Raw genomic sequence first — 21,308 nt, forward strand, 5'->3', positions numbered from 1 at the left:
ATGATAAGATCAAGTTTTCTGGATCAATTCATCTTGAAAGGTTGCTGACTTTAAACAAAAACGGCACCACACAGAATATGAAGCCAAACTGCTATTTAGTGTTATTGTTATGTAAGTTAACTGTTACATACACACAAGCATGCACAAGAAAACTAACTAATGAAAGTGTTCAAGCCCACATGCATCATTTGCTAATAATAAAATTACTCATCTAATAAAGGACACACACACACCAATCTCCCAAGTGTTTTATCCCAGGCTGCACACAGGGGGAATTAGTTGTGTAGTCTGTAATCTTGAGGCCCACCCGTGTATGGCATCAGTTTTGTGTGAGTGGCTGGTGAGATAGAGGAACATATGACGCTGTGGTTCTCTTCACTTCCTGTAAAAACTATGCTCAACAGAAACAGCTACATGTGAAACACAGGCACGAAAAAAAACCCGGCACTATTTCAGAAGAGTGAGAAAATGGATGACTTATCAACAACCTCATGAAGCGCTCTCACCACTGAATGAGATGGCCCAGTAGGTAAGGCTCAACCATGGTTTCCTGCTTAATAAGCAGCAGTTTGTCCTCGCTTTATCATCTTGCAGGTGCCAGGGCCTAGTCTATCGATGAGAAGTGCTTCACCCTGTAATTAAGGGGCTTCTCCTGTAAGGTTCAGCTTCTGCATTAGTATTTCTGAGCTACTATTGCAACCGCCTCTGCTCCACACACACAGCTTTCTAAACATCAGGCACTTTTGGCAGTTTACTTTTAATGCGTATACGGCTCACATCAGTTTGCAGCATGACCTCATCATACACATAACTTTTCTTTGTTTAAGTCTCTCCAGAATAAAAATATCATAAATACTTGAAAAATTCTCATTTACACCAACCCTGGTAGGAAGCTACATTTCAGACCTTTTCTTTAAAGTAAGTAGCAGTTTGAGTTTCTTCATTTATAACCTTTAGCCATCACAATGTTTCTGCAACTTAAAAGAAAGCTGTTTTTTAGCTACTCGCAACATCACTTGATAGTACTCAGCTAATAACATGCCATGAATTTGATCTTTGTGAATGACTGTAACCAGTTTCCTGATAAGCCACGCTGTCCTCGCAGGCTTGAGGCGACATAACAGCCAGGGGAGCTGCCATGGACGCCCTGACCATCAGTGGATTCCAACTCTCGCCGGAGAAACACTTTGACCGAATATTGGACATCAGAGCAGAGAAGCGTGAGTACCTGCGAGGACGTAACAATGTGACTTCATGCCGCAGCCCTCCCAGAGACAGTACCACCTGGCAGATAAAGAAAGAACTGAAAGAGAAGAGGCAGTTGGAGTTTCTGAGGAGGAGATCGGTGAGCCCAGTGTGGCGTGAAGGCTCATCGAGAAGAAATTCTCCCTCACAGATATTTTCAATGAAGTATTACAGTTCAAGCTCAACAAACACCGAGAATGCTAAAGGATATCCGCCCATGGTTTTGACACCAAACAGCAGCATAAGCAGTGATCCAAGCACCAGCACATGGGTAAAAGATTGCATCAATTTGGCACATTTATCACCAGATCAGATTTATGTCTTCATAGGTCTGCTGTGAATAATGCCTTCCCCGTCGCTCTCCTCTCATTCCCTCAGGCCTCACTGTGGTCAGAACAGATAACAGTGATGAAGCAGGACAAAAGTCATGCAAAGAAGCAATCACCTACCTCCACGCCATCTGTGAAGGAATCAGAGCAGCACAGGGTGAAGAGTATTCATAAAAAGGACACGAGTGTAAACGGTAAAAAGAATAAATCATCGTGCCAAGCGCAAAACATCTTGACCAGGGACTGTTGAATCATGCCTTGTTTTTCTCCACATACAGCACAAAAGACAACCACAAAAACACTCATCAAAACAGAGAAGATTTACCAGAAATCATCTGTACAAACTGAAAGCATTCTTCAGAAAAAGATACTGAGAGAGACCGGCGTGCAGACAGAGTGAGTCTCATTTAATTCTAGTTTAACCTTTAAACCGCGATTTTACTGCAAAAGCATCTCTGATGTCTTCTCTCTCTGATGAGAAACTGTCCTCTGTGCAGGTCCGGACTCATCACCGTTAAAGAATCAGTAAGTTTCACAGTCCTGCTGTTTTAGAATTAGGTGACAGATTAAAAGGCGTGGGAGCACAGGCCACAGGTGAGGGCTAGGGTCGAGTCAGGTAAGCGTCACACGACATGATTAGTCGAAATAAAGTTTAGGCTAATCTGAGGGGAAATAGATGCTCTATAATCTGATGCAAAAGTTTTTTCTTTAATTATAAAGCTCTACTGTTTTTACTGTCTCTTATCTCTCTCCTAATAGGATATTCAGAAATTAGCTGACTACCTACAGGTAAGCAAACAATATTTATCCTAAAATCATCCTGTGATTCATGAATCCTTTAAGGTTTTAAAGCCTGAACGTAGGAATAGATGCCAGAAAAGTCAAATTTTTTGTGTTTAGTGGCCCTTCTGAAATAAGAAATAATAATTAGAGGTTAAAGTTGTATCATATTAGCTACATTAGGCTTATTTTTGCAATTTATTCCTTAAAACTGTAAAGTGCAATTTATTTTATTTTTGGGGGGAAGAAAAATTATCACGTTGATGATGTAGAAGTCAAAAACTCACAAAACTCACTAATCGGATATAATACGCTTGGTTTTAAACGGTTAAGCTCTCATCACATTTGATCTGTCATCACTACTGCTTTCAATATTAAGTAATACATTTATTAATGTGCTCTGATGCTACATAAGGACCCGATGACCTGTGCAGTCCAAAGCAGATGAAAACTGTCTTTGTGCGTTAGTGTAACTCTTTCTGCTGCTGCTGGGTTTCTGGCAGGAGGCTCTGTGGAGAGAAGATGTGATGAAGAAGAAGCTGGCTGAACTCCAGGAGAGCACGACAAACCTCGTGAACTCGTCCAACAAAATATGGACAGTAAGGCTCTCCCTCTGTTTACACGCATCGAATAACACACATTTCGCACTTTATAAGGCCACACTGTTTTTCTTTCTGCTCTGGTGCACTGGCTGATATTACGGCTGTGTCAGGAAGGCCTGTGCAGTCTGTGGTTTGGAGCTTCCTGCTTCCGCGCAATTCTATACTGCATAGGACGAGTGCAAGCTGTCGTTCTTATACAGGAAGGGTGTGCCACTCAGTAGCTGTTAAAGGTGCTATGCATCCTCTTTACATCTCTTTTGGCTACTCTGGTTGCAATGAATGAAAGGAAAATATTGATGTTGTTTTTAGTTTTGTTTCCTCTTTAGATTTTGTTTTAGCAGCTAACCTGATCTACAGTTTATTCAGTCTCATTTATTTAGGTCTTCCACCTGTTGTTTCTCACTGAGGTATGTTATCATGAGGGGTCTTTTTTGCACTTATAACAAAGTGTGTTGTATCACACGCAGATATTGTGATCTCCCTTGAGGCTCACTGTTGCTTCGAGTTCCCCTTATGCACCTGCGTTCGGAGAAACAACGCGCTGTCACAGCTTTTTGGCACATGAACCATTAATTTTCCATCTGCAGGTTAGAGCGTGACAGTCATTCATTTCCTCTCTAACCCACACAGTCTCGCTGCAGTGAAGATCTGCTGAGAAACAAGATCAAGGCTTTGGAGGCGCAGCTGCAAGCTTGTCTGCAGGTGAGTGTAATTTAGTCTGTAAAAACCACACTAATTTTTACAATATCTTGGTGGTGATTTGTTGCTGTTGTTATTATTTATTTACTGTCCAAGAAGTCAGACATTTACTCTTTCCAGTAACTAGCCTTGCTCTGGCATTATTCTGTCACAGGGTGATAGTGTAGCATCTTAAGTGTGAGTCTCTGTGGTTTTGATCTGGATCTCACTGGGTGTTAACAACTAACTCAGCAGTGTTGTGTCCCTGCAGAAGTTTCCAAAAGATGGTGTAAAGAAGCTGGTGGTACAGATGGAAAAGCAGAGGATGGTATATGAAGAGAAGGCCTTGATTGCCCTGCAGAAGGCCACACAGGAGAAAACTGAGGCCCTCAGCAAGGCTGAGACTCTGCAGGTCAAAAATCTTTTTTTTTCTCTGTTTTACCACACAAAAAAGAAACAAATGTCACTGAGGTTTCAGTTTGTTTGCCTTTTAGTTGATAGACTCAGCATCTGGTGACCTGGAAGCAAGTTTCCTAATTTGAGTATTTGCAGATGACTTTTCTTTTTAAAAACATTACATTTTGTGTCAACAGGAAGCGCTAATTACAGCAAAGGCAGAGGCCCTGAAGTGGCAAAGCCTTCATGAGGAGCTGAAGCTGAGCTCTGGAAAACTCAGGGAGAGCCAGCACCTCAGTAATGAACAGCTGCAACAGCTGCACAGCCAAGTGGAGGTATGTTAGGTTGTGACAACGTGCATGAGTGCGCGGTCAAAAGTTTAATTATAAATGTTAGAAATGTGAATTTATTTCTTGAATTATCAGCTGTGCAGAGCCAGAGAGCGTGAGCTGAGAGATGAGATGCTTTCATTGAGACAAGAAAAGCAGGACCTACAGTACAACATTTGTCTGCTGGAGGAAGACAACCAGACCCTAAGAGAAGAAATCCAGCAACTCAGAGGCAAGACGTCACGTTTGGTGTTTTTTAGGATTATTGTTAAATAGTGCACATTCAATATGTTTATAATATTTTCGGTGCCCTAGATGGCGAAGAGGAGAGTCAAGACTTCATGATGCAGGAGTGTCTGGCGTCACAGGAACCTGAGCCTCGGCTGACGGTGAGGAGAGACTCTCAGCTGGAGGACCAGCTCCGCCACACTCAGGAGAAACTCCAGCTCAAAGAGAGAGAGGTAAAACATGGACATTACAGTAAACTGTAGCTCATTCACAAGTCTGACTCTTTAATCCAAGCTTGCCACACAAGGAATGTCCCAGCTAGGTGTTTCACAAAGTCACTAACAGGCGCAGGTAAAAATATTACCCCTATTATTTGTTTTTGTCTTATATACAAGGTAATCGTGTGCAGTATGTTTGCATTCCAACCACAGTGCTAACACACATGCAAGTACATTTTGAAAAGTGCCTGTCTGAGGATCACCAGCATTTAGAGTGCATTTTGAGCATTTCTGCATGTTCACGCTCTTTATTGTGTGCGTGCAGTGTGAGGAGCTGCAGGCAGAGCTGCATGCTATGGAGCAGGAGTGTCAGTCCAGCCAGGCCCGGCTGTCGCAGTGCAGAGACGAACTCCGGCAGCTCAGCCACCGCCGCAGGGGACCAGTGAGTAGAGTGTGTGTGAGATCATTTAAGGGAGACTTAATGCCCTTGCAGCACTCGAAAGCTCTCATTGCCTTTATATTATCAGCCAGTAATTAAACCACTACATAATTCTAACACTCTGCCCCACTATGCTTTTCAACACTATCAGTTTGCTTCAGCTGCCCTGCAGTAACCAGCTGAGCAGCTGCTCATGCACATGAGTTATCATTGCCTGCTGATGATTTAATATCCACCTGACTAAATTATTTCTTTTCTTCCTGTTTAGACACCGTGTGGATCCTGGTGGAAGCTGTGCTTGTTCTTCCTTTTACTCCTCACTGTAGCAGGGGTCGTAATGCTGTGGCTGTGGCATCCGCCTTTCAGGGAGCAAGTTGAGGACCTGTACTCAGACATAGAGACACGTATTGAAGATTATCTCATGAAAATGGCCTCTCCTCGACACTCGGGCTGCTTCAGACCAATATGACATTGCTCCAAATCTTGTTTTTTGTTGACGTTTTGTTGCTTTATGTCAAAATTAGATTTATATAGAATGTAATTTGTTGACATTTTTGTATTTAAAAACTCTTTCGACTTGGAACTCGGTGTTTGTGTGATGTTTGTGAGGCTGCGTCGGGTTGGTGTTGGGGACAAGTGAGCAAAAAGTTCCAGTGCAAGTAAAGAAACTCGCCAATGCTTATTTTAAATTTGCCCAAACTGTTGGAAAATGTTGCATTTTAAGAGACTGTGAGTTTAACTATGAGAACAGCGGAAAATAAAACGTGTCTTTTATACTGTAAATGACTGATGTATTTAGTCTTGAATTACTGAAACATGTCACAGCATATATAGCGTGAGATGCAGTGTGCCCCCAAGAAAGGGCAAATGTAAATCACGATACATTAAACTGATCTCAGGTCACGACCTTAAACAGTGTTTTACACTAGTATATATATATATATATATATATATATATATATATATATATATAGATATAGATATATAGATATATCTATATATATATAATTGTTTTTTGTTCAGAGAACACACAAGATTTTTTGTATTTGGGAGGTTTGAGAGAGAAGAGGTGGTTAACCAGAATGTAAGCTATTTTTGATGGAGTCACTGGTGCAGATTATAACCAGTTTGAGATCATAGAGGATGACAGGAGTGTGAGTTTCATACCTGTGTGTCAGTGGAATGAGCGTCATTTCTATTTTGACAGCAATGAGCTACTTTGTAGGTAAACTATAATTTTCATTAAAGTTTATTTTTTAAATTAATATATTCAGCAGGACATTTTAAGGTCCTTCAGTTTACTGAGAGTAACACCACCACATCTTACTTAAGAGCATATTCATTCATTAGTTATATACTCTCACTGGCCACTTTATTAGGTACACTTGTTCCACTGCACATTAATTCAAATATCTAATCTTCCAAGTCACATGTGGTAATACATCAGTCACATGGTAGCCACTGAACGCATTCAGGCATGCAGGCATGGTCAAGGCAACCAGCTGAAGTTCAAACCGAGCATCACAATGTCAAAGAAAGGGCATTAAGTGACTTTGTGGCATGGTTGTTGGTGCGAGATGGGCTGGTCTGAGTACTTCAGAAACCATTTATCTACTGGGATTTTTCTGCACACAACCAAGGTATACAGGAGAGCATCTCTGAACATACGAGATGTCAGCGTCACCACGCTCCACAGTCACCACTGGGACGTGGTGGAACTTGTGATTCACATCATGCGTGTACAGCCAACAAATGTAGATGTCATCATGTTTCTGAGGAATGTTTCCAGCACCTTGTTGAGTCTGTGCCATGAGGAATTACTACAGATCTAGACAGAAGAGAAGGCCCAACCCAGTATTAGCAATGTGTACCTAATAAAGTGGCCAGAGAGTGCAAGTATGTAAGTATTCACTCTGCAGCAAAATGAATCCTCCCAGTTACATTATTTATATAAAACACTGGGTCATTATTATTGATGTGTAATGCTGTAAAACTATTTCAGATTCTCAGGTTGTTTAATTTATAAAAGGCATCATATTAAGCAAAAAAAATGATTTTATAAATCTGTGGCTAATTTTCTTAGCTACTTATCCACTTAAGCTCATGGGGACGATGGGGGAGGAAAACCCTGAACAGATCCCACACATTCTCAAATCCACAGCCAATTTAGAATCACATATAACCTAATGTTCGTTAGACTGCAGGAGGAAGCCCGAGTCACTGGAACAACCTCCATGCAGAAAGGCCTCGGGCAACCAGGAGGCTTCAATCAGGAATTTAAATGGTGGGACGTAACAGTGCTAACCACTGCACTGCGCTGGCCCATTTTATACATGTAAATGTTAACTGCATCATATTAAATGCTTTGCTGTGTAATATAGAACAATTACTGGAAGGTACTAAAGCAACAACAATAAGAAAAGCCACAAAAGACAAAACAATGTTAAAATATAACAACACATACACACAAAACGTACATAAACTGTTTTCTTTGTGCTATTTTTAAGAGTGCTCATCCCATTTTAATGGCACTCTATGCGGATTTCATCTGTAGTCCCAAAAAGAAAAAGAAAACACTGTCTATTTTACACCTATAAGAGTGCTCTTGCACACTCTGCCTCACACTGGCAGAGCCATCACAGTAAAAACTGCACCAGTCATCAGAATGTTCTTTTTAACAGCACCGTGTGGTAATTACCAGCTGCCAAACTGACAGGAGGATTTGTTCTACACACGTGTTCATGAAGCGGACATGACACATGACCGCATCTATTGTCTGATTACGCTCAAACTTGGAGACAAAACGCACTCAGAGCTGAGCTCTCTGAGTTGGACGGAGTCATTGTTCATTATGGTGCTTTTAACTGTTCCAGATACAGCTCCATTCTCAGTAGGCGCTGACACAGCATATCCACCACACATCTGCACCCCCTGACTCCCCCGCCCACATTTACCTGTATGTTCCCGTGGTCACTGAAGAGATGGCTCTTTGCTGGCCTGAGATCAGTCTCCCGGTGACAAACGCACTGAAGGTAAGGGGCTGAAGATTTCTGTAGCGTACTTTAAAACATGACAAGTGAGGCTCTTGCAAACTTTCTTTGTGCTTGCAGAGCACGATGAGGACCACAGGGCTGCTGTTTGTTGTTGGGCTGTGTTTGCTGGATGTCACGTCGTCCCTTAAAATCTGTGCTTTTAATATTCAGAGCTTTGGAGAATCCAAGGCAAACAACAAGAAGGTTATGGGGATTCTGCTAAAGGTACTATGTGTCTACAAAAACACCTAGATTGATAGCTGAACAAAGCTGATGGATCTTTGTTTTTTCTGCTTTTGCTCCCAAGATTCTTTCTCGGTGTGACTTGTGTCTCATTCAGGAGGTCCGAGACTCTAAAGGAGAAGTAATACAAGCTTTGGTTAAGGATCTTAACAGGTACAAGGCTTATGTGGTGAATCTTCTGTGTCATTTAATAACACTGACCAACTTTAATTTTGATGTTATTTTCTAACCAGGTTTGACAAATACAACCCCTACTCTTACGTGGAAAGCGAAAGGCTCGGGAGGAAGGCCTATAAGGAGCAATATGTCTACATTTACAGGTAATTCATGCTGTATTTCCCATTGCATTTGAGCCGTTTCCTTATATGATCAGGCTAAACCTAGTGTGCTTTCCTCTCCCATGACTTACAGGAGCAATGTGCTGAAGGTCAAAGAGCATTATCAGTACCCTAAACTCGAAGGAAAGGGGACCAATGAAACTGATGTTTTCTCCAGAGGGCCCTTCATCATCCACTTTCACTCCCCCACTACATGTAAGGTTAAAAGGGGGAAAAACATGAAACTTCAAAGAGCTTTGTGCTGGCAAAAATAAAAAATGATTCTGACTTGTCATCCAGAATCGTTTTCTCTAGGCAAATCTAAACGACTTAATGATTTATGATTAGGTTCTCTGGCTTCTAAATGATTTTTGCTTTCTAATTATTTGCTTCACAACAATGTTAACGATGAGCCACTGTTCCAGAGGTGTCACAGACTGTTAGTGTTGGGTTATAACCTTGTAGGTTAATCTTCAGTGAATCTTGTTACACTGTAAACAATTGTGCTGCTACTAAAGCTCACCTTGATCAAAGGTGAATAAAGATCCAGCAAAGTTCACGCAGCCATCAACGTCACAGAGAAATTGCACCTTTGTTGAATTTGGAGGTCTGAATGAGAGACACACAGTCAGACTGGACCGCGGCGCTTTGTGATGTTTTTTGTTTTCAGTGGTGAAGGATTTTGTCCTGATAGGGCAGCACACCAGTCCGAAAACCGCCATGAAGGAGCTCGATGAACTGTACGCTGTCTTCAAAAGGATTTACAAGAAGTGGAAGACAGATGTAGGTTGAAACACATCGTTTAATCCCTTTTGCTTTCTTTAGCAAGATCTTGGTTCCTCATCATGTTGTTTGTAAGAATTTTCATGATTTTTTTTTAACTTCCCTTTAATGGCGTGCTTTCAGAATGTGATCATCTTAGGTGACTTGAACGCTGGGTGCAGCTACATCACCACCAAAGGATGGAGAGCCATGCGCCTGAGGAGTGACCCCAAATTTCACTGGCTAATCGGAGACGAGCAAGACACCACCGTCAGGGAGAAGACACACTGTGCCTACGACAGGTCGGTGTCTACAGTGACTTGGTGCACATATATTGGAGTTTCTTATGCCCAACTATAAAGTTTCCTCATTGTGAAACAGGATCATCGTGCACGGACCGGAGGTTGTTTCCAGTGTAGTCCCAGCTTCAGCTCAGCCCTTCAACTTTAAAGAGCGTTTCCATCTAACTGAGGCAGAGGTAAACCTCTCAAAAGAAACACCTCCCTCAAGTTCATTTTCTGACTTAACTTCACCTTTTGTTCTGTTCTTTTGACACTTCAGGCTCTTGAGGTCAGCGACCATTTTCCTGTAGAAGTTGACCTGAAGGCCAACCACCGCTACTTCCTCCGCCATGAGCTGTAAACCAATCACTAATGTTTTTGCAGTGTTTTGCTTGATTTTAATGAGTGGATGATGTGAACCAACAAAATACAGAGCTATGTTTTTGTTTTTTTGTTTTTTATAATGATCCTAAACTGGCACTGCACTCCTCTCAGTTGCACCAATAAACTCGAGTTTTTTCAGCAAGTAAGAACTGCGTGCTTCACTGCTGGAGTTTATATTCTGCCCCTGAAACCAAAACCACATCAAAGCTGACATCATTTCATGAGCTCATGAAGGTACGTTCCTGCAGCAACGCGAAAACACAAAACATCACTTTTGGACTTTGCTTTCCAGAGGAACCTGAGAAAATCATCTTAAATCTTCATCCTTGATGGTAGGTAAACATCACGTGGAGACTCTGTGTCGTGCATTTCACTGAATGTTTCAGTTTAAATATGTAACCTCTGCACGGTCTGTTTGACAGGAAGCTGCTTGTAGCTACAACAGATGAGAGTTACTTCGTGCGCTCTTCCTTTCTGAGACGAGAGATTATCTGTGCCAATGCATTAATTTTTTGTCTCGATATAACTTCTAAGATAAGTTATTGGTTTTGTCTTTGTAAAGATGGAAGATTTTACTGATCTCCTAACAGATGCATTTTCAGGTAAGATATACATATGTGGTTATTTCTGGCATTTATAGATACACATATATTACTTTTTTTGCATTTTTTTGTTTGTTTGTTTTTAAGATTACTATTCAGATTATGCTGTTTTTACAGAGACATCTGTTCCTCCATTCCCGGACGAAGATTTGGACTTTGAGAATTTAACTTTTGAAGAAAAGTCTGATGAAGACGGGACAGAAAACCTAACAACAAACAATAAAGAGGCGGCACTGCTCCAGGAAGCAACAGGTGAAGCGGCAGCTCTGTTTGAAACCAAAGAGACGGTTGAAAATGTTTACGAAGAGCAGTCGGACAATGAAACAGATGAGGAGGATTTTAAAGGTGAGGGGATCGGTGCCGTGGACGGTGGCAAAACAGCAGAGGAGGATTACATGAGCTCAGATGGAGATTCTGCGCACGAAGGCTCCGTCTCTGGAGAAGATGATGAGGGTGTGGAAGAGGACATAGGAGTGGCAGAGACATCAGGGGATTTGTTGATGTCAGTGCGCTGCAGTGATGAGTTCAACGACAGCGATAAGGAGGACGAGATCTTTGCTGAGGGACAACCTCTGGCCCCGGAGGATGCTGAAAACCCTCAAGTTAGAAACGAGGAGCGAGGTGAGGCTGAGTGCGACAGGGACGTGTCCTATTTGGAAAGATTCCCTGACCGAGGCAATGAGACTGTGATAAAAGCTGCAGAGGTAGGAGAGGACAAGGGAGAAAGCGAAGAAGAAGAAAAAGAAGAAGAAGAAGAAGAAGAAGAAGAAGAAGAAGAAGAAGAAGAAGAAGAAGAAGAAGAAGAAGACACATCATCTGATTCTGAGTGTGAGGGCATGAAAATCGAACAGGAGGAAAATGTTATCGGACAGCCTCTTGAGGAGGAGGAAGAGGTGGAAAACATTTACGGGGATGATCCTGAGGAAGCTAGTTCAGAGTTTCCTTGCATATCCTTGCAAAATCTGCAGGAGCTCACTGGTGAAAGTGATAAAGGGGAATATGCAGAGAAAATGAAAGATTTCTCAGGGGATGAGCACCAAGAGGCAGGTGAGAGCTTTGCAGATTACCCCTCAGACTTTTCTTCCTGTGAATATGCAGAAGATGGGACAAAAAATCAGGAAAGCAGGCCAGATTTTGGGCCCGGTACATCTGAATGCAGTTCATACACGCAGCAGGATGCTTTCATGGAAGGACCTGTGGAAGATATTACACAGATGGACCACGCCGAGTACAGCGATGAGAAGGAAGATGGGTATCTGTACAGCAGAGATCTAGAGATGGATGCTGAGAATCTGATGAGCATGGACGTAGCAGCTGGAGACAGAGGCAGCACAGCCGCGACCAAGTCTGACGATGAAGAAGACACATCTGAGAGCGACTACAGCTCCAGTGATGACGACGGGGCTCGTAGGTGCCTTCAAGAGCTTGAAAACAACAAGCAGCCGGCCGACAGTCAGATATATGGCACGAGCAGAGCAGATCGAGCAGATATCCTCAACTGGGAATTTGATGTATTAAATACTGATAGCCTTCTGACTGAATACCTGTTAACCACAGGAGACATGACAGAAACAACTCCCACAGGTGTTAACCAGGACCACCCAGAATACATCAGCTACTCTGAGGTACAGAGTGAAGTTCTCAAAATTAAAAGCCCCTCCTACCAGGGATCCCTCGATGACAGCTTCTTCTTCGACAATGTTGAGGCCTCTGGCATCTCTCAGCAGGGAAAGCTGGAAGGGGAGGACTATGAAGAAGAAAGGAACTGGGAGCAAGAAGAGAAGAGAATCAAAGCTTTCAACGATTTTTATGGCGATGAGGAGAATGAAAGAGAAGGTGAGTGCTGAGGACAAGTCTCTAAATGTAATCAGAATAAGTTCTGTAACATTTTGAAAGCGTTTTCATAAATTAACCTGTTTTCCCCTGTGCATTTTTCAGGGAGGCAGATAAAAGTTCAGTTTTGTGCAGAGCCATTGTCTCAAGTCATTCGCTATGAAAGTGACAGGTAAGGAGAATTCCTGATGTGTAAACCTTATTTTTCCCGTCCCAACCAAAACGCTGCTTCCTCTTGTTCCCTGCAGTGATGAAGAGTCACTCAGCAGCTCCACAGACGGCGGGAGGGAGGACCTGAGCTCCACAGAGTCATCGGATGTAAGAAAATCTTCTTTTTTTTTTGCTTGTGGAGACATGCACGCATACACATAAATGAACACATGACTTAATTGTTTCGTTTGTGGTCAGGAACCAAGGGAGCCTGACAACACCCTGCCAATGAAACCTGCTTGTGATCCTCCCAAAGCTCAGCTAGCAGAGAGTGAGCCAGACCTCAGCAACACACAAACCTGCACAGAAAAACACAAGGTGTGAAATCACAGCTCATTACTGAATGTCTGCTCTGTGTGATTTGGTTATTTTCAGTTCACGTGCTTAAACTTTGGTCCCACAGGGTGGCAGCATCATGAAGCTGATACTGAAGATGGGTGTGCTGACCGGAATGGGACTGCTGATGTTCTGGTTGGCTACGGATCAAGGAGAATGGCTCAACCAGGTTTTCTTCTTTTAGGGCTATGGAACGTCCTTGGTCATTAAAACTTGTTTGTGTGCTCGCACATGTTTGTAAAGAATGCAGTGTAAAGTTAAGTATGTGTCGTTGTGCAGATTTTTTGCTTAATAAAGAGCTGTGTTTGTTCAAAATGATGCTAAATTGCATGAATTCCAGATAAGGTATGCTCACAGTGATGTTTTCTGAGCTGAGGTTAAACAGTCCTCCATTTTTTTCGTGAAGACAACCATGCCTGGAATAAATTAAGTTTAGTAGAAAGAACTTCACTCCACAACATCTCAGAGAGAAATCCTGTGGGACCTTTTACTCCGTAACAATGGTTTCTAGTTTACAAATATAAACCAGAAAAGAACGAAGTACAAAGATATGTTAGAGGCAAAAGCTAAAGTTGGGCTCTGACTATGGTTTCCGGTTCATGTGAGTCCTGTTGGAGATTCTTATCTGTAAAGTGGTGCTGCTCAAGAACTTAAACACGATTTTGCGTTTGATAATTGTTTCATTGTTGTTTTTCACAGTGGAAGAAAGTGTTGTTTTTGTTTGTTTTTTTACACAGGTGGAAGTTATAATCCTACATGTTTATAGTTCACAAGATAAAACATTTATATATATATATATATATATATATATATATATATATATATATATATATATATATATATATATATATATATATATATTTAAGGTACCTTAAGGCACATCATATACATTATATTTTCTTTGTATTTCTTTGTAAATTGGGCTGATTCGTATTCATGAATATAGTTTCTAATTGGTGTCTGTCAGTGTTAAGATTTTAGATTTCGTTTAGATTTTCCTCAATAATTCATGTGGACATGACTAGTTTAAATATTTAAATATTATGATGTTATTTATTTATTTATCATTAGATTTTTATCATTTTCTATTTTTGTGAACTGTTTCGTGTAACAAAAAGTCGACATTTTATATCAGAAACTTCGGTCTCAGTAGTCTTATTAACATTAGCCCAGTAGTGGCGCTGTTTCGGTTCTGGAAAGAAAATCGACTAAAAGGAAGAAAAAAATAAACAAAGAAGAGTTCCTCAAACGGAAACGGAAACATGTAAAAGTTTAGTTAAGGTGCGATTTTTTTAAAACATTTGGCTCAATAAACGAGGGCGGGGTTTGAGGTGTTCCACGTTCCCACGCCAACATTCGACTCCGCACGCTCTACTGAGGCTCTTCCCGCCAAATCGTGCAACAAAACGAGCGCTCAGCCATAATCGTTGGGAGGAGGTCTATCTATTTTCTTTTTTTGGTAACTGAAACTAACTACAAGCAAAACATAACCGAAAGGAGAGCCCAGAGAGAGATAAATAACACATTTTTAAATAAGCCAAAGCGAAAATGTCTTCCCTGAGTGACAAATCTGCGCAGGAAATCAGCGACCTGCTCGATGAATACGGAATAAAGCACGGACCTGTGGTCGGTGAGTGGCACAGATACAACTGTTTCCTATGCGCCCGTTTTTGAATCAGTATCCGTGTCAGCTAACTTTACAGCTCTTTCCTAGATGAATAGTTTTACCTGTAATAAAGGTTCCCCGTGTCCTGTTTGTTCACAGAATCTACGAGAAACCTGTATGAGAAGAAACTGAAAGAGGCCATGGCTAAAGGCAAAAGAGCCAAACCATCACCTGACAAAACCTACTACAGAGAAGAGGGTGCGATTCACATTTTCATATATGTGTCAAATTTGTCTCGTGTCCTTTAAAAGGCGTGGAAACTCTATACTATCGTAATTACAAAGACTATAAATTAGTAAAGGAATTACATCGTAGTAATTTCTGTGTAATTATTAATATTATTTATTATTTAAAGGCAGGCCAGTAAGATACAATGTCCTAAGCTCGTTTAAAGCAATTGAACATATAGACATAAACAAATAAAAAGGTAATGATTGACAGTAGCTTCATAATTAATTTTAGATAGTAAGAGTGGGGTCTTTTTCAGTACAAAAATTTATTTATCTGTAGGGTTTTAGTGCATTTAATAATTCATTTTAGTATTTATATTTAAGTTGTTTTTGTTGTTGTTTTTTGTCTTCCACACAAAGAAACACCTAGCCAAGCCAAGCAGCTGGCTAGGCTTTTTACTGTTCTGTTTCAAATGAGAGGTTGTTGATCACGTCATTCACTACAGTCAGAGTTAAGAATGTGCAGGAAACAGTGTAGTGAACATGATATTTGTGTTTTCTTTCAGAGGAGGAAGTCACCTATGTTTACAGGACACCCGTAAGTATCTTTTCCGCACTCCTTCCAGAGGTCTGTACTGCAAAAGCGAGTTCAAGATATTATGCTTGTCTTCCCATTATCTGGACTTCATTTAGGCTAACATCAGCAGCCAGGAGAACCAGTCACACAAAGCTAGTTATCAGCTTGCTAAGTTAACCCTGAGGTTGGGTAGATAAGATGAAATGCTGCTTCGTAGTACAGGCCTCAGGTGGGGCCTCAATTGTTTTGCATTACTCTGGAGTGAAAAGACGCATTTTGATTCTAGCAGAAATGTGTTAGTTGTACTTACACGTAGCAAAATGCCATACCTGTCTGACCTGGAACAGTACTCATTTCATTTCATAATTTTCTTGTTTCTATTTTGCAGACCAAAAGTGAAGCCTCAGGTGACAGGTCAGTTTTCTCACAAATCCTCCACCATCCTGTGAACTCCCTTTCTCCTGCTTTTATCCCCCCTGTTGTTCAGTCATTTAAATAAACAAAACAATCTTAAGTTAGTAACTGCTGCGTGTCTCTGTCCAGGGGGGCTTACCCAAGGGCCAGACAAGAGTGGAATGAGAGAGATTATCAGCACGAGTGAGTGAAAGTCTTACAAACTGCTGTTTTTGGGAGAAACACAAAAACCCTTCATGAACAATTGTTTTTTAACCTTTTTCTCCCTCTACAGGACATCCTACTCGAACTACTCGAAGCCCAAGCCTGAATACAACAGAAGCAGTTATGGTAACGAGTAAGTATTTTTGTATCTATGGTCATACCTCTTTTTTTTTGCAGACAAACTTCAACCTCAAAATGCTAAGCCACCGGGTAAATGCAAATAGCAACGGAATGCTTTTTCATTCAAAATACATTACCTCCTTAAGAGTTAAGAGTTTAAATGAATTTCAAATCATTGCTTTTTTTCATCTTCTTTAAAAACAAGGATATGCTTTGGTTTTAGTTTTAAGAATCTGCAGCTCTGAAGTTGTGAAATCAAAATATCCATGTCACATTAAAGAATCATTTAGACTGACAGCTCTCTAGTGCAAAGTCTGTATGATGTCCCATTGCGCTTTTATGAGAATAGCACAGGTAATTGTCCCGTGGGCTCACAGGGAGTGAGTGGTTATCTCATGCTGTGCCTCCTGCATGGTCTAATATGGCAGCTCCCTTGTGAGGATGTGTCATCATTTCAATACGCTTATGCAGTCCCACAACATTTATTTCCATCCAGAGTTGCTTTAATTTTTTGCCAACATCCTGTATTGATGACAGTATTGTTGGAGCACAGCGTAAAGTCTTCTCTGCATAGCTCAAAGAGTCTCAGTGGGGTTAATGTCAGGATTCATGATGTCTTGTGCTCCCTGAACTACTCTTTTAGTTTCAGTGTGATGAACTGGAATTGTCATCAGGGGAGGGGAAATCCACTGATGGAAAAATCTGGTCATAACACTTATTCAGATAGTCAGCTGACCTCTTAATTTGGGCACATAACTGTGCTGATCCTAGACCCCAGATCATAACAATGCCCCCACAGGCTTGTACAGGAGGCACTAGGCATGATGGGTGCATTGCTTCCTCTCTTCTCTTCCTGATGAGCAATCCCTCGAGAGCAGGTTAGACCTGGAGTCATCAAACCACTTGACCTTTATCCACGATTACAAATCATGGATAAAATTATGCAAATTATGCTCCCAAGCAAAACTTCCAGGTTTAAATAATGTTCTGAATAATTTTAACCCAACTTTAATAGTTTCAGCAGTCTCTTTAGTTGTTCTCTTTGCTTGCTCCAGGGCTAATAATTTGGCCCATCAGGTCCATCTTGTTTTTTCTCACAAGCACAGGATATGTTTTCTGACATGGGTGTGCTTCAGTCAGGACTAAATAACCTGCTCCCAGCAGAAACACATTAATAACTGCAGTAATTATCTAGTGAAAGGTTTCTGCTATTCACTTAGTTAAATCCAGAGGTTGACTTGTGTTTATAAGGCCACCATAGTGTACAGTATTGAGCTGCATTTAATGCCCAACCCTCCTAGAAACTACCCATACGCATCAAAACTCTTGGATCATATATTATTATTTAGAAAGAAACTTATATTCAGGGCAAACCTTATGTCTATGATTTTGGTTATTTGTTCTTTGAGTGTTCTTGCTATTTTACGCTTTCACCTCCTCCTCGTTCAGAGGCAGATATGGTGTTTAACAGAGGTGTGGACTCGAGTCACATGACTTGGACTCGAGTCATTAATTTTATGACTTTAGACTTGACTTGAAAAAATGTTCTAAGACTTGGGACTTGAATTGGACTTGAACCGGTTTACTTGAAAAGACTTGATATTTTACCCCAAATATAAAATTTAACATGCATATTATATAGAGATTGAAAATGTGACGTCATTCACGGGTAGAACCGCAAAGGATTCTGGGAACTCGTGGCAAGCGGTACTAGCGCACGCAGGCTTTCAATTGAAATCAGTCACACAGCGATAAAAAGAAACACAAAAATGTCAAGAAGCCGTTGTATTATTAACTGCAATAGCCGGTCGCATGACAGCCACGGGAAGCCGACGGGTAAAGAGATCGGTTGTTATCGGATTACGTCGTTGAAGAGAAATTGTTCGAGCCATGTTTCCGAAGTAACAAAGACGTGACGGATGGCCTGGATTGCAGCCATTCAAAGATCAAATATAACGTTAAGGAATGTGTATTTATGACGACGATTTGTGAGACTGGTAAACTTATGATACGTACGATGGTCTTTCGTTCTACACCAGGGGTGTCAAACTCAAATACACAGTGGGCCAAATTTCAAAACTGGAACAAAGTCGCGGGCTAACGTTAATATTTATTGAATGAATCTTTTCTTATGGACTCAAACACGTTTTGCTGAAAAACTGAATATGGAACAAGCAAAGCTTAATACTAAACAATATATATATTAGCTGTATAATACCAGTAGGCCAGCTCTGATAGTAATTTGGTATGGCTTCGCGGGCCAAATGTAATTAGGCTGCGGGCCAAATTTGGCCCGCGGGCCAGAGTTTGACACCTATGTTCTACACGGTGCGTTTCAAGGTCCTGCACCCATCCGTCGGTAAACTGTACCTGGGCTTGTTGCAGTGACCTGAAGTTACTAAACTTCATGAGTGTATGCACTCACTCCAAGAACCGTATGATTATAAATATGCATATAAATATGCTAAGATGAGATAGCTGACTTCATCTAACTAGCAAATGTTGTCCAGGCTACGTTGGTGATACAGTTTTTTTTAATGTGTATGATATTTTTGTCATGCGATTTTAAAGCCGGTCCTACAACCGCATCCAAGAATAACATGCAGCTTATCTCAGAACTGTCGGTGAAAATTATTCTTGGAGCTAGGTTTAATTGAGCTGCATTTTAAAGAGGTGCAATTTCACAATTTGTGTATATTTTCTAAGTTCACTATTTTGTCATGTGTTGAGAAAAACACAGATTTTAAAATTACATGGTCTAATATTTACATTTAGCATATAACTGCAACATTATTTTTTCGTTTTGTTTTTTTTAAAGACTCGAAAGGACTTGAAATTCAAAGTTTCAGACTTGTGACTTGACTCGGACTTTTACACCAGTGACTTGAGACTCGACTCTGACTTGCCTGACATTACTTGAGACTTGACTTGAGACTTGAGGATAAAGACTTGAGACTTACTTGAGACTTGCAAAACAATGACTTGGTCCCACCTCTGGTGTTTAATGATGTGTTGTTAAAAGTGAACCAATTACAGTGTATAAAAGAAAGTGTAATTAGACAGGCTACAATGTAACATTTTGATGCACTGGTAATACAATTCATTTTAATTTGAAACTTTTAAGTTCACACGTTACTAAAGTTGAATTTTAATCTTTGATGCAGAGTAATAACTTGTAATGTAGTCAGAAAATTATCTAACATTTCCTTTAGCATTAATTTAGAATATGCATAGCATCTTATTCTGTCTTACCATCAGTCCAAAAGCACACCAGTAATATTTTAGGAGGCTCTAATTATTTTGCACTGACCTCTTATCAAACTGAAAGTTTGTGGGAGCAATTTTCATGCCAGATAAAAACAAGCGATATCATACTAGTTTGAGATGCAGAATTTTAACTATGTGCTGATGCATGATTTCCCCCGATTTCCTTTCCAGACCCGACATGTATGACACTCCGTCCACTTACAGAAGCACCTACGCTAAATCGCCACCCATGAAATCAGGTCAAGATGTTCCAGATGCACCAAAGTCATCACGTCTGATCCCACTGTGGGTTCAGTTTGTGTTCTTCCTGGCTGTGGCAGTCTTCCTCTACTTAGTTTTTTCCACTATGGAGACAAATGAAACCCCCAAAGGGATAAAATGATTTTTTTTTTAAAACCATTATTTCCTTATATTGAATTTTAAGGAATGCACATGATTAAATGCATGCATTTTAGACATTTTATGCAAGATTGTGTTTTTAACAGCAGTACATTCTCTGCTTATGCTTTTAGGCAAAATGTTTATTTGTCACTGAGCTTCAGTACATTATCACTACTCGAATCAACCAGCCCACCACTTTAAAACACACTAAAATCTTCCTCTTTTTTATCTGGACACAAACTGTCCCTCCATCTGCAGTTTCAAGTGATCTGTCGAGGTTTTAAGAGATGATCGTCCACAGCTTAGTCCAAATATGGCCGCAGTTGACCATAAAACATCCAAAGAGTATCACGCAAGATTTTGAAGCTCATATTTTAAAGCTTCAGCTGATTGTCTCTTTTAGCCTCTGCAGTTCACAGTGAATCTGTCTGCATGACCAAAATTTTGAGGTTTTGTTTTGTTTTTCTTAAATAAACATCAAACTTGTACAACATGCATACATTTCTCTCAATATTTTTTGACAGGCTATTTCCCTCAAAACAAAAACTCGTGGCACTGCGTCAACCCAACCTGCATATCCACTTAGTTATTCAGTATGTACCCTTTTCCCTCAACATACTGCTAGTAATGCAGGTGTTTTGAATTCATTGTGTATTTTTAAATATTTGTAGTTTACGGGTCCAACAATGTTTCCATTTTTCAGTTATCAAGTATATTTTGGACATTTTCAAACCAGCTGTAATGCAAGTGCCTCTGTGTATTTGGAGATTTTAAAAAAAAAAAGTTTGGGTGGGGTTAAAAATGTAAAAGGTGCACTAGACGAGCTGTTGCCCCCAGTGTTATGATTTGATTCAGTATAATTAAGCTGGATATCATATTTTTGTACTACATAATCCAACTTTAACATCAGCCGGGTTTGTTGTGATTTGTTTTGTATTCCCGTTTCAAAATTGTAACTATTAAAAACGAAGCTTATATATGTAAACATTTAAAGCTTTAGGTATTTTGTTTTTTATTGAAGTCACTTTATTGGGTACACCTATTCACCTGCTTGGTAAAGCAAATATCTTATTAGCCCATAACATGGTAGGTAGACGTTGACCTGCTGAAGTTCAAACTGACCATCAGAATGGGAGAAGAAAGATTATTTGAGTGACTTCTAACACTGCGTGGTTGTTGGTGCCAGATGGGCTGGTCTGAATATTTCAGAAACTGCTGATCTGGGATTTTCACACACAGCCATCTCTGGGGTTTACAGAGAATTG

General features: G+C 40.6%; 4 protein-coding genes across 5 annotated transcripts; all 4 read left to right on the plus strand.

Annotated features, from left to right (window-relative positions):
• The first annotated feature begins 392 nt into the window (after window positions 1–392).
• On the plus strand, window positions 393–6,020 carry traf3ip3 (TRAF3 interacting protein 3). The gene is made up of 14 exons (XM_086278497.1): window positions 393–529; window positions 1,106–1,516; window positions 1,624–1,768; window positions 1,853–1,970; window positions 2,072–2,099; window positions 2,334–2,363; window positions 2,858–2,953; window positions 3,587–3,658; window positions 3,906–4,046; window positions 4,228–4,365; window positions 4,456–4,591; window positions 4,675–4,820; window positions 5,131–5,247; window positions 5,513–6,020. The coding sequence occupies exons 2-14, from the start codon at window positions 1,139–1,141 to the stop codon at window positions 5,711–5,713; spliced, it is 1,746 nt and encodes a 581-aa protein (XP_086134623.1). The 5' UTR covers window positions 393–529; window positions 1,106–1,138; the 3' UTR covers window positions 5,714–6,020.
• A 2,205-nt stretch (window positions 6,021–8,225) lies between these two features.
• dnase1l1l (deoxyribonuclease I-like 1-like) lies at window positions 8,226–10,247 on the plus strand. The gene is made up of 9 exons (XM_086278362.1): window positions 8,226–8,276; window positions 8,355–8,501; window positions 8,584–8,672; window positions 8,753–8,839; window positions 8,931–9,052; window positions 9,507–9,619; window positions 9,743–9,900; window positions 9,980–10,076; window positions 10,160–10,247. The coding sequence occupies exons 1-9, from the start codon at window positions 8,226–8,228 to the stop codon at window positions 10,238–10,240; spliced, it is 945 nt and encodes a 314-aa protein (XP_086134488.1). The 3' UTR covers window positions 10,241–10,247.
• A 228-nt stretch (window positions 10,248–10,475) lies between these two features.
• Window positions 10,476–13,977, plus strand: LOC147304930 (uncharacterized). Of its 2 annotated transcripts, XM_086278360.1 has the most exons (7): window positions 10,476–10,595; window positions 10,826–10,865; window positions 10,983–12,701; window positions 12,804–12,870; window positions 12,947–13,016; window positions 13,107–13,226; window positions 13,312–13,977. In XM_086278360.1, the coding sequence occupies exons 1-7, from the start codon at window positions 10,593–10,595 to the stop codon at window positions 13,426–13,428; spliced, it is 2,136 nt and encodes a 711-aa protein (XP_086134486.1). In that variant the 5' UTR covers window positions 10,476–10,592; the 3' UTR covers window positions 13,429–13,977. The 2 variants fall into 2 exon arrangements, with proteins under 2 accessions (XP_086134486.1, XP_086134487.1); XM_086278361.1 differs by lacking the exon at window positions 10,476–10,595 and having other exon boundaries at window positions 10,726–10,865.
• Window positions 13,978–14,522: 545 nt separating this feature from the next.
• Window positions 14,523–20,536, plus strand: LOC147304931 (uncharacterized). The gene is made up of 7 exons (XM_086276969.1): window positions 14,523–14,874; window positions 15,010–15,108; window positions 15,647–15,678; window positions 16,046–16,071; window positions 16,201–16,254; window positions 16,346–16,408; window positions 19,834–20,536. Exons 1-7 carry the CDS (start codon window positions 14,793–14,795, stop codon window positions 20,042–20,044), a joined length of 567 nt encoding a protein of 188 aa, XP_086133095.1. The 5' UTR covers window positions 14,523–14,792; the 3' UTR covers window positions 20,045–20,536.
• The last annotated feature ends 772 nt before the right edge of the window (window positions 20,537–21,308 follow it).

This window comes from Aulonocara sp. 'chitande type north' Nkhata Bay, linkage group LG20, assembly GCF_057382095.1.
Source record: "Aulonocara sp. 'chitande type north' Nkhata Bay isolate Kocher_YH1m ecotype deep benthic linkage group LG20, A_spYH_male_GT1.1, whole genome shotgun sequence".
Lineage (NCBI taxonomy): Eukaryota > Metazoa > Chordata > Actinopteri > Cichliformes > Cichlidae > Aulonocara > Aulonocara sp. 'chitande type north' Nkhata Bay.

Excerpts from the sequence above, each read along its gene's own strand:
- LOC147304930 (XM_086278360.1), top strand. Across the intron at positions 12,871-12,946 it reads ATTCGCTATGAAAGTGACAG|TGATGAAGAGTCACTCAGCA; the intron begins GTAAGGAGAATT and ends TGTTCCCTGCAG. Across the intron at positions 13,017-13,106 it reads GCTCCACAGAGTCATCGGAT|GAACCAAGGGAGCCTGACAA; the intron begins GTAAGAAAATCT and ends GTTTGTGGTCAG.
- LOC147304931 (XM_086276969.1), top strand. The coding sequence starts at position 14,793 with ATGTCTTCCCTGAGTGACAAATCTGCGCAGGAAATCAGCGACCTGCTC. Across the intron at positions 16,255-16,345 it reads GAGAGAGATTATCAGCACGA|GACATCCTACTCGAACTACT; the intron begins GTGAGTGAAAGT and ends CTCCCTCTACAG. Across the intron at positions 16,409-19,833 it reads AGAAGCAGTTATGGTAACGA|ACCCGACATGTATGACACTC; the intron begins GTAAGTATTTTT and ends TTTCCTTTCCAG.
- traf3ip3 (XM_086278497.1), top strand. The coding sequence starts at position 1,139 with ATGGACGCCCTGACCATCAGTGGATTCCAACTCTCGCCGGAGAAACAC. Across the intron at positions 2,364-2,857 it reads AATTAGCTGACTACCTACAG|GAGGCTCTGTGGAGAGAAGA; the intron begins GTAAGCAAACAA and ends GGTTTCTGGCAG. Across the intron at positions 4,592-4,674 it reads AGAAATCCAGCAACTCAGAG|ATGGCGAAGAGGAGAGTCAA; the intron begins GCAAGACGTCAC and ends TCGGTGCCCTAG.
- dnase1l1l (XM_086278362.1), top strand. The coding sequence starts at position 8,226 with ATGGCTCTTTGCTGGCCTGAGATCAGTCTCCCGGTGACAAACGCACTG. Across the intron at positions 8,840-8,930 it reads CAATATGTCTACATTTACAG|GAGCAATGTGCTGAAGGTCA; the intron begins GTAATTCATGCT and ends CATGACTTACAG. Across the intron at positions 9,620-9,742 it reads ACAAGAAGTGGAAGACAGAT|AATGTGATCATCTTAGGTGA; the intron begins GTAGGTTGAAAC and ends GCGTGCTTTCAG.